The 12,579-nt window shown below is 37.6% G+C and overlaps 1 protein-coding gene across 4 annotated transcripts in view; it reads right to left on the bottom strand.

Moving 5' to 3' along the window:
- The window catches only part of DNAAF9 (dynein axonemal assembly factor 9), a 149,837-nt gene that overhangs the window by 121,836 nt on the left and 15,422 nt on the right, over positions 1-12,579 (bottom strand). For all 4 annotated transcript variants that reach the window (XM_027078796.1, XM_027078798.1, XM_027078797.1 and 1 more), the window contains exon 2: positions 2,244-2,323. In XM_027078796.1, the coding sequence (XP_026934597.1) occupies positions 2,244-2,323 (80 nt within the window). The remainder of the gene's footprint in view (positions 1-2,243; positions 2,324-12,579) is intronic.

Consider the following 12,579-nt stretch of genomic DNA (forward strand, 5'->3'; position numbering starts at 1 on the left):
ATAAATCTCCATGAAGACATACAAACAAACGATTGAATAAATAAATAAATGGGGGAGAAGAGACAAATATCCCATGCAGAAGAATTTCAAATAATTTATGTAGACACTACCCTCCTCAAGGCAATGGAGCATAATCCCTGCTCCTTAAGTGTGGGCTCATAGTGACTTCCTTCCAAAGAGGACAATATGGAAGGAGGGGTGGGGAGAGTACTTTACAATGCAGAACCTGACAAATATTATCTTAGCCAAGTGATCAAAGTCAATATAAACAGTGAAAAGTCTTGTTAGTATGTATCCTTGATATGTGATGAAAATGGCATGTTGCTTCATTGGTCTTGCACTCCAAAATCCATAACCCCAGTCTAAGCATGAGAAAAACATACGAAAAATCCCAAAAGAGGGATTTCACATATGTCAAAACTTATCACATTGTACACTTGAAATATGTGCAGTTTACTATACATGAATTATACCACCATAAAGCTGTTTTAAAAAAAAGGTTAGCAGAAATTCAGTGAGAACATCTCCTACACCCTAATAACTAAATGAAAAATGCCAAAGTGGAAGGAGTTGAGTCAGAGTTGCTCAGAAGGATACTGTAGAGGCTAGAGGACAGATTAAACCAACCAAACAACCAACCATGAGATGCTATGATAACTCTAATTACTCAAAAAAGCAGAATTCACTAAACCCCAGAAGCTGTTTAAAAACACACAAGTGGTTATAAAGCAGAAACTAACACATCATTGTAAAGCAATTATACCCCAATAAAGATGTTAAAAAAAAAAAAAAAAACACACAAGTGCCTCATTGATTTCTTGCTTCACATTCACATACAGCTGTTTGTCCTGAAGGTTTTTTTTGGCTGCACCACGCAGCATGTGGGATCCTAGTTCCCTGACTAGGGATCGAACCCACAGCCCCTGCATCAGAAGCACATAGTCTTAACCGCTGGACCGCCAGGGAAGTCCCTGTCCTGAAGGTTTATTAAGTTTTTACCTCAATCTTCACACCCAACTTCAAACATCAATTTCTGCAACATTTGTGTTTTCATTGAAAAAATATATATAAATATGTGTGTATATATATATAAATATATATATAGAGTCTCGTGATATTTTTATAAGTAGACTTTTTTCTCGATCCTTTAGTATTCTATATTCAAGTAGCCCACATGATTTTATGCTGCCTATATTTACTAGGCTGAGCCTTAACTAACAGAAATAACAGTAACAAACAGGTGATTTTATTCATAAGTAAATTCATGGCAAAGACAGCCCCCACAACCTTGATGGCTGCAGCTGGAAAGAGAATCCAGTGAGTGTTGTTTCAGCATTTGACTGGAATTCTAGGGCCACCATAAACTATGTCTCTTAGCTAAGTGAGTGATGAAGCCAAGATTCAAACCCAAAACCTGCCTGGCTCCAGAGTGCACGTTTTTAACCACTCTGCCCACTGCCTATCGTAAGTTTAAATGCAAGTGCTATTAAGTGAAAAAATAAAATTATGCATAGACTATCTGAGGAAGGACAAACAAGAAAGTGGTTCGCTTCTGGGAAGGAAATTGGGTGATTGACAGACAAACACCTGACCTAAGCAAGTTTTATGACTCAATACTGTGAATGTAAATGAAAGTGAGATAAAGAAGGAGATTGACCTGACATAGGAAAATCTCCAAGATATACTTATCAAGTGAAAAATTTTCAATTAGATTAACAACAATATACATAAAATGTTTCCTTTTATGTTAAAAAAAATATGGTTGATATTATCTCTGAGGAGTGGGACCGGGTAACTGGGATGATTAGAAAATTTTGTTCATTATTATTTGTGTAATGTCTTAATTTTTAAATTATATGATGTGTTTTCATAATAAAAACAGTGTTAAAGAACAAATAAATGCCGAATTCTGCCACTCCATGGCCCTGAGCAAGTCTGTTTGATCTCCCAGAGTCTCAGTTTCCTCCTCTGTAAAAAAGGGACAACACTGCTTCTTGTAAGGTTGCTGTGAGGAGAAATGAGGTAACATGTACAAAGTGCCTGCTCTGTGGTACAGGCTCCCTATCTCACTGATATCTCACCTGACCTCATTAAAACAGCAACAGATCTCAGGGGAACAAAAGCTGGGAGAAGAATACTAACTCACAGCTTATCTCACAGTGATGATACTATTATTAATATCTTCCTGTGAACAGAAGCCAAGTTGTCCCAGCCCTGAGTCCCACCTTGTTAAAAGCACTGACCTAGGATGCAGAGGATTCCATCGGGTTGAGACTTGCTGCTCTGGGTCAGGATGCTCTGAACCTGGCGGAGTCGACTGCAGCTGCAATAAGAACAGAAATCAGCTTCCTGAGTGCCAGCATATGAAGGCATGAGGAAGGGAACGACTGCTAGGGATGGAAACTGGTCCTTATCTGACTTTGGTATCAGAATCATAACAAGAAATTAGGGAGTATTCTTTTTTCTTCTATTTTTTGGAAGAGATTAGGCAGAAGTGGTCTGAAGACTAAGTCTGAACTGCTGATTACAAACTGATGGTCAGTGGCTCTCTGGCTCAACAAAGGATGGAGCCAAAGGCCCTCTCATGATGAATGCTGGACAGGACTAGAACTGAGCAGCTGACCAGAAGGACTTCCAATGACTTCTCAATTTTGAAGTTTAATCAAAGAAGAGTTTCTACACTTACCTGTGCTAACTGTGGTCATCATTGGTCTGTTAAAAACGAAACAAATAACAAACAGATGAAAACTAAAAACTGGCCTAAGGACCTAAAGGAAGCTCTGATGTATCATCATAACTACCCCCACAGAGAGTGTCAGTAGATGGTACTTGCTCCCATTTCTGTGCAGATCTCTGATTCCATTGGTTTTAGGCATATGCCCTTCCTCCCAAACAAAGCATAAGGAGAGACATGACCAGATGTTAATATCACTTCTAAGGACCCCATGCTTTCCATATCAATCCCTCCTCCTTCCCAGAAGTCCGAGAGAGAGCTGGTCACTTTCCTGCTTGAGACTGATCTTTCCATAAGGTCTGTCCACATCACCTTCAGGTCCAAGATCTGTCTCCAGTATTCATTCCCTAACACTCCTATATTAATTTTTTTCCCTACAGTCAACATATTCCCAGCCCTACCACATCATTATTATCTAAGATCCTCCATAAACCAACTACAGTAACTGTTCCATCCATAACAATCAGATTTCATCCTCACCCCTCTGTTCCGGTACACTGCCCTACACTCACCCGAGCAATAGTGTATCCAGCCAAACAACACCACTTCCCTTCCTTGGATTCTCTTTCCCTGCCTGGATTCTTTCTGATGTTCCCATACCCCAAGTCCATGACTTAGTGGTCATTATCACTGTCTTCCCTCAAGATGTTCACAATCTTCCACCTAATACCGAAACCAAAGATAGCACCAAAAAATAGAAACCTACAGATCAATATCTACCATGAATATAGATATAAAAATCCTCAATAAAATATTAGCAAATAGAATTCAAAAACATACAAAAAGAATTGTACACCATGACCAAGATGGATGCAAGGCTGTTTCACTACTGGTAAATCAATCAATATAATCCACAATCTAATAGGCTAAAGAAGAAAAAAAAAAATCACACAACCATATAATTGATGCAGAAAAATCATCTAACAGAATTCAACACCCATTCATAATAAAAACACTTAGAAAACTAGAAATAGAGTTTCCTCAACTTGATAAAGAACATCTACAAAAAACCTCCAAAGCAAAGTTTGGAATATACTTAATGGTGAAAGAACTAAATGAGGAACAAGAAAAATATGTCTGCTCTCATTACTCCGATTCAACATAATACTGGAAGTTCTAGCCAATGCGATAAGGCAAAAAAAAAAAAAGGAAATAAAAGGCATAAAGATAGAAAAGGAAGACATAAAACTATTGCTATTTGCAGATGACATAATGACCTATGCAGGGAATCTCACAGAATCTACAAAAAACAAAATCTGAGAACTAATAAGTGAATTCAACAAAGTCACAAGATCAACATATAAAAACCAACTGTATAAATGAACACACAGAAACCAAAATTAAAAATACAGTATCATTTAAATATAAATCTAACAAAACATGCACAGGACTTACAAGCTAAAAACTACAAAACACTGATAAAGGAAACCAAAAAAGATATAAGTAAGTGGAGAGACATATTTTATTTACAGACTGGAAGACTCAACATAATATAGATGTCAATTCTCCTTAAATTAATGTACAAGTTTAACACAATTCCTATCATAATCGCAGCAAGCTTTTTTGTAGATACAGAAAAGATTACTCTAAAACTTACATGGAATGGCAAAGGAACATTCTAAAATAGCTAAAACTTTTCTGAAAATGAATAAAGTGGGAGGAATCACTCTACCTGATGTCAAGACTTATTAGAGAGGCAGGTTCAAGATGGTGGAGTAAAAGGACATGCACTCACTCCATCTTGCGAGAGCACTGGAATCACAACTAACTGCTGAACAGTCATCGACAGGAAGACACTTGAACTCACCAAAAAAGATACCCCAAAACCAAAGACAAAGGAGAAGCCATAATGAGACAGCAGGACGGGCACAATCACAATAAAATCAAATCCCATAACTGCTGGGTGGGTGACTCACAAACTGGAGAACAATTGTACCACAGAAGTCCACTCACTGGAATGAAGTTTCTGAGTACCACGTCAGGCTTCCCAACCTGGGGGTCTGGCAAAGGAAGGAGGAATTCCCAGAGATTCAGATTTTGACGGCTAATGGGATTTGTTTGCAGGATATTGACAGGACTGGGGGAAACAGAGACTCCACTCTTGAAGGGCACATACAAAGTAGTGTGTGTGTCAGGGCTCAGAGGGAAGGAGCAGTGACCCCATAGGAGGCTGAACCAGACCCACCTGCTATTCTTGGAGGGTCTCCTGAAGAGGTGGGGGATGGCTGTGGCTCACTGGTGGGACAAGGACACTGGCAGCAGAAGTTCTGGGAAGTAATCCTTGGCATGAGCCCCCCCCCCACCCCCGGAATCTAACATTAGCCCCGCCAAAGAGCCTGTAGTCTCCAGTGCTCGGTCGCCTCAGGCCAAACAACCAACAGGGAGGGAACCCCGCCCCACCCATCAGCAGACAAACAGATGAAAGTTTTACTGAGCTCTGCCCACCAAAGCAACACCCAGCTCTACCCACCACCAGTCCCTCCCATCAGAAAATTTGCACAAGCCTCTTAGATAGCCTCATCTACCAGAAGGCAGACAACAGAAGCAAGAAAACCTACAATCCTGCAGCCTGTGGAACAAAAAACACATTCACAGAAAGACAGACAAAGTGAAAAGGCAGAGGGCTAGGTACCAGATGAAGGAACAAGATAAAACCCCAGGAACACAACTAAATGAAGTGGAGACAGGCAACCTTCCAGAAAAAGAATTCAGAATAATAACAGTGAAGATGATCCAGGACCTTGAAAAAGAATGGAGGCAAAGATTGAGAAGATGCAAGAAATGTTTAACAAAGACCTAGAAGAATGAAAGAAAAAAACACCTAGAAGAATTAAAGAACAAACAAACAGAGGAGAACAATACAATAAATGAAATGAAAAATACACTAGAAGGAATCAATAGCAAAATAACTGAGGGAGAAGAACGGATGAGCGACCTGGAAGACAGAATGGTGGAATTCACTGCTGCAGAACAGAATAAAGAAAAAAGAATGAAAAGAAATGAAGACAGCCTAAGAGACCTCTGGGACAACATTAAACGCACCAACATACACATTATAGGGGTCCCAGAAGGAAAACAGAAAGGACCCAAGAAAATATCTGAAGAGATTATAGTCGAAAACTTCCCTAACACGGGAAAGGAAATAGCCACCCAAGTCCAGGAAGCGCAGAGAGTCCCAGGCAGGCTAAACCCAAGGAGAAACACACCGAGACACATAGTAACCAAATTGGCAAAAATTAAAGACAAAGAAAAATTATTAAAAGCAACAAGGGAAAAACAACAAATAACATACAAGGGAACTCCCATAAGGTTAATAGCTGATTTCTCAGCAGAAATTCTACAAGCCAGAAGGGAGTGGCATGATGTATTTAAAGTGATGAAAGGGAAGAAACTACAACCAAGATTACTCTACCCAGAAAGGATCTCATTCAGCTTCGATGGAGAAATCAAAAGATTTACAGACAAGAAAAGCTAAGAGAATTCAGCACCACCAAACCAGCTCTACAACAAATGCTAAAGGAACTTCTCTAAGTGGGAAACACAAGAGAAGAAAAGGACCTACAAAAACAAACCCAAGGGCTTCCCTAGTGGCGCAGTGGTTGAGAGTCCGCCTGCCGATGCAGGGGACACGGGTTCGTGCCCTGGTCTGGGAAGATCCCACATGCCGCGGAGCGGCTGGGCCCGTGGGCCATGGCTGCTGAGCCTGCGCGTCCGGAGCCTGTGCTCCACAAAGGGAGAGGCCACGACAGTGAGAGGCCCGCGTACCGCAAAAAAAACAAAACAAACAAATGAAAAAAAACAATTAAGAAAATGGTAACAGGAACATACATACTGATAATTACCTTAAAGGTGAATGGATTAAATGCTCCAGCCAAAAGACACAAGCTCTCTGAATGGATATAAAAACAAGACCCATATATATGCTGTCTAAAAGTAACCCACTTCAGACCTAAGGACACATACAGACTGAAAGTGAGGGGATGGAAAAAGAAAGAAAAAAATCAAAAGAAAGCTGGAGTAGCAATACTCTATCAGATAAAATAGACTTTAAAATAAAGAATGTTACAAAAGACAAAGAAGCACACTACATACTGATCAAGGGATCAATCCAAGAAGAATATATAACAATTATAAATATATATGCCCTCAACATAGGAGCACCTCAATACGTATGGCAAATGCTAACAGCTATAAAAGAGGAAATCGACAGTAACACAATAATAGTGGGGGACTTTAACACCTCACTTACACCAATGGACAGATCATACAAAATGAAAATAAATAAGGAAACAGAAGCTTTAAATGACACAATAGACCAGATAGATTTAATTGATATTTATAGGACATTCCATCCAAAACCAGCAGATTACACTTTCTTCTCAAGTGTGCACGGAACATTCTCCAAGATAGATTACATCTTGGGTCACAAATCAAGCCTCACTAAATTTAAGAAAATTGCAATCATATCAAGCATCTTTTCTGACCACAACACTATGAGATTAGAAATGAATTACAGGGAGAAAAACGTAAAAAATGCAAACACATGGAGGCTAAACAATAAGTTACTAAATAACCAAGAGATCACTGAAGAAATCAAAGAGGAAATCAAAAAATACCTAGAGACAAATGACAATGAAAACACGACGATCCAAAACCTATGGGATGCAGCAAAAGCAGTTCTAAGAGTGAAGTTTATAGCTATACAAGCCTACCTCAAGAAACAAGAAAAATCTCAAATAAACAATCTAGCCTTACACCTAAAGGAACTAGAGAAAGAAGAACAAACAAAACCCAAAGTTAGCAGAAGGAAAGAAATCATAAAGATCAGAGCAGAAATAAATGAAATAGAAACAAAGAAAACAATAGCAAAGATCAATAAAACTAAAAGCTGGTTCTTTGAGAAGATAAACAAAATTGATAAACCTTTAACCAGACTCATCAAGAAAAAAAGGGAGAGGACTCAAATCAGTAAAATTAGAAATGAAAAAGGAGAAATTACAATGGACACCACAGAAATACAAAGCATCATAAGAGACTACAAGAAACTCTATGCCAATAAAATGGACAACCTGGAAGAAATGGACAAATTCTCAGAAAGGTATAACCTTCCAAGACTGAACCAGGAAGACATAGAAAATAAGAACAGAACAATCACAAGTAATGAAGTTGAAACTGATTAAAATTCTTCCAACAAACAAAAGTCCAGGACCAGATGGCTTCACAGGTGAATTCTATCAAACATTTAGAGAAGAGCTTCTCAAACTCTTTCAAAAAACTGCAGAGGAAGGAACACTCCCAAACTCATTCTACGAGGCCAGCATCACCCTGATACCAAAACCAGACAGATAGTACAAAAAAAGAAAATTACAGACCAAGACTACTGATGAATATAGATGCAAAAATCCTCAAAAAAATAATAACAAGCAGAATCCAACAACACATTAAAAGGATCATACACCATGATCAAGTGGGATTTATCGCAGGGATGCAAGGATTCTTCAATATACACAAATCAATGTGATACACCATATTAACAAATTGAAGAAGAAAAACCATATGATCATCTCAATAGATGCAGAAAAAGCTTTTGACAAAACTCAACACCCATTCATGATAATACCTCTCCAGAAAGTGGGAATAGAGAGAACCTACCTCAACATAATAAAGGCCACATACGACAAACCCACAGCAAACATCATTCTCAGTGGTGAAAAACTGAAAGCATTTCATCTAAGGTCAGGAACAAGACAAGGATGTCCACTCTCGCCACTATTATTCAACATAGTTTCAGAAGTCCTAGCCACAGCAATCAGAGAAGAAAAAGAAACAAAAGGAATACAAATTGGAAAAGAAGAAGTAAAACTGTCACTGTTTGCAGGTGACATGAAACTATATATAGAAAATCCTAAAGATGTCACCCCGAATAACCAAAGCAATCTTGAGGGAAAAAAAAGGAGCTGGAGGAATCAGACTCCCTGACTTCAGACTATACTACAAAGCTACAGTAGTCAAGACAATATGGTACTGGCACAAAAACAGAAATATAGATCAATGGAACAGAACAGAAAGCCCAGAGATAAACCCACACAAGTAATCTATGACAAAGGAGGGCAAGGATATACAATGGAGAAAAGACAGTCTCTTCTAAAAGTGGTGCTGGGAAAACTGGACAGCCACATGTAGAAGAATGAAATTAGAACACTCCCTAACACCATACACAAAAATAATCTCAAAATGGATTAAAGACCTAAATATAAGACCGAACACTATAGAACTCTTAGAGAAAAACATAGGAAGAACACTCTTTGACATAAATCACAGCAAGATCTTTTTTGACCTACCTCCTAGAATAATGGAAATAAAAACAAAAATAAACAAATGGGACCTAATGAAATTTAGAAGCTTTTGCAGAGCAAAGAAAAGTATAAACAAGACAAAAAGACAACCCTCAGAATGGGAGAAAATATTTGCAAATGAATCAACAGACAAAGGATTAATCTCCAAAATATATATAAGCTCATGCAGCTCAATAATAAAAAAACAAACAACCTAATCAAAAAATGGGCAGAAGACCTAAATAGACATTTCTCCAAAGAAGACATACAGATGGCCAAGAGGCACATGAAAAGCTGCTCAACATCACTATTAGAGAAATGCAAATCAAAACTACAAAGAGGGGACTTCCCTGGCGGTCCAGTGGTTAAGACTTCGCCTTCCAATGCAGGGGATGTGGGTTCAATCCCTGGCTGGGAAACTAAGATCCTACATGCCTCGCAGGCAAAAAACCAAAAACATAAAAACTGAAGCAATATTGTAAAAAATTCAACAAAGACTAAAAACAGTACACATCAAAAAAACAAAAACAAAATCTTAAAAAAAAAAAAAAACGACAATGAGGTATCACCTCACACCGGTAGAATGGGCATCATCAGAAAATCTACAAACAACAAAGGCTGGAGACGGTGTGGAGAAAAGGGAACTCCCTTGCACTGTTGGTGGGAATGTAAATTGATACAGCCACTATGGAGAACAGTATGGACATTCCTTAAAAAACTAAAAATAGAATTATCATAAGACCCAGCAATCCCACTACTGGGCATATACCCAGAGAAAACCATAATTCAAAAAGACACATGCACCTCAATGTTCACTGCAGCACTATTTACAAAGCCAGGTCATGGACGCAACCTAAATGCCCATAGACAGATAAATGGATAAAGAAAATGTGGTACATATATGCAATGGAATATTACTCAGCCATAAAATGAATGAAACTGGGTCATTTGCAGAGACTTGGATGGACCTATAGACTGTCATACAGAGTGAAGCAAGTCAGAAAAAGAAAAACAAATATTTTATATTAACGCATATATGTGGAATCTAGAAAAATGGTACAGATGAACCAGTTTGCAAGGCAGAAATAGAGACAGAGAGGTAGAGGACGAAAGTATGGACACCAAGAGGGGGAAAGCAGGGTGGTGGGGGTGGTGGGATGAATTGGGATGATTGGGATTGACATATATACACTAACACGTATAAAACAGGTAACTAATAAGAACCTGCTATATAAAAAAATAAAATAAAATTCAAAAAAATTTAAAAAACTTATTATATAGCTAAAGTAATCAAGACTGTGGTTCTGGCTGACAGACAGACACATAGATCAATGGAACGGAAAGCCAGAAATAGGCCCACAAAAATATAGCCAATTAATATTTGACAAAGGGTGGAAAGTGATTCAATAGAGGAAAAATAGTCTCTTCAATAAATGGTGCTGAAACAACTGGATATCCATAGACAAAAACATGAACCTCAACCTAAACTTTATAACTTTCACAAAAATTAAGATAGATCATAGATTTAAAAATTTTGATATAAAACTATAAAATCTTTAGAAGAAAAAAGAATAAATATTCAGGGCTTAGGATTTAATGAAGTTCTTAGGCTTGATACCAAAAGTATGATCCATTAAAAATTTGATAAATTAGACTTCAGCAAAATTTTAAACTTTGCTTTGTGAAAGAACCTGTTGGGAGAATGAAAAGACAAGCTACAGATTGGGAGAACATATTTGCAAATCACTTACCTAACCAAGCAGCATACATAAGAAACTCTCCAAACTCAACAGTAAAAAAACAATCCAATTAGAAAACAGGCCAAAGGCATGAAAAAACATTTTCTCAAAGAGGATACAGAGATGGCACATAAGCACATGAAAACATGTTCAACATCATTATCCATTAGGGAAATCCAAGTTAAAACCACAATGAGGTATTACTACACATCTATTAGAAAAGTTAAAATATCCATAACAAATGGTGACGATACCGAAATGCTGGTGAGGATTCAGAGAAACTGAATCATTCACAGATTTCTGAAGTAAATTAAAGAAGACACCAATAATGGAAATACATTCACATTCATGCACTGGAAGACTTAATACTGTTAAGCTATCAATACTACACAAAACAATCTACAGATTCAATATAATCTCCATCACAATTCCAGGAACTTATATATATAGTTTTATATATATATATATATATATATAAATTTTTATTGGGTCATAATTGATTTACAATGTTGTGTTAGTTTCAGGTGTACAGCAAAGTGAATCTGTTATACAAATACACATATCCACTCTTTTTATTAGATTCTTTTCCCTTATAGGCCATTACAAAGTATTGAGTAGAGTTCCCTGTGCTATACAGTAGGTCCTTATTAGTTATCTATTTTATATATAGTAGTGTATATGTGTCAATCCCAATTTTCCAATTTATCTCTCCCCTCCACTCCAGAAACTTTTTTTGAAGAAACAGAAAAATCCATCCTAAAATTCATAGTAATTTCAAGGAACCCAGAATAGACAAAACAATAATGAAAAAGGATAAAGCTGGAGGAAACACTTCCTGATTTCAAAAGTTATTACAAAGCTAACCATAACAGTTTGGTACTGGCATAAAGATAGACATATAGAACAGGGGTCCCCAATCCCCGGGCTGTGGACCGGTAAGGGTCTGCAGCCTGTTAGGAACCCAACCACACAGCAGGAGGTGAGCGGCGGGCGAGCGAGCAAAGCGTCATCTGCAGCTCCCCATCACTCACATTAATTACCCCCTGAACCATCCCCCCCACACCTGGTCCGTGGAAAAACTGTCTTCCACGAAACCTGTCCGTGGTGCCAAAAAGGCTGGGGACCACTGATTATAGAACAATGGAATAGAATAGAGAGCCCAGTAATAAACTCTTTTTGTGACTGGCTTATTTCACTTACTATAATGTGCTCATGGTCAAATGATTTTTGACAAGGGTACCAGGATTGAGAAAGGAGAGTTTTTTTCAACAAATGGTTTTGGGAAAACTGTATAGTCACATGCAAATTAAAAAAAAAAAAAAAAAAGGATTCAAACTCTGACTTTACACCATATACAAAATTTAACTCAGAATAAAGACCTCAATGTAAACCTAAAACTATAAAATTTTTAGAAGAAAACATATGGGAAAAGCGTCATGACATTAGAGTTGGCAATGATTTTTTGTCATTTTCCAATGACACCAAAAGCACAGATGACAAATGGAAAGATACATAAATTAGACTTTATCAAAATTAAAAACTTATGTTCATTAAAGGACACAATTAACAGAGTGAAAAGACAACCCACAGAATGAGAGAAAATATTTGCAAATCATATATCTATTAAGAGGCTAATATCCAGAATACATAAAGAACCTCTATAACTCAACAACAACAAACAATTCAAAATGGGCAGAGAACATGAATAGACATTTCTCCAGAGAAGATACATAAATGGCCAATAAGCACATGAAAAGATAAAAGATGCTCA

Source organism: Aethalodelphis obliquidens, unplaced genomic scaffold, assembly GCF_003676395.1.
Source record: "Aethalodelphis obliquidens isolate GAN/ISIS:26980383/991018 unplaced genomic scaffold, ASM367639v1 scaffold42, whole genome shotgun sequence".
NCBI classification, from domain to species: Eukaryota; Metazoa; Chordata; class Mammalia; order Artiodactyla; family Delphinidae; genus Aethalodelphis; species Aethalodelphis obliquidens.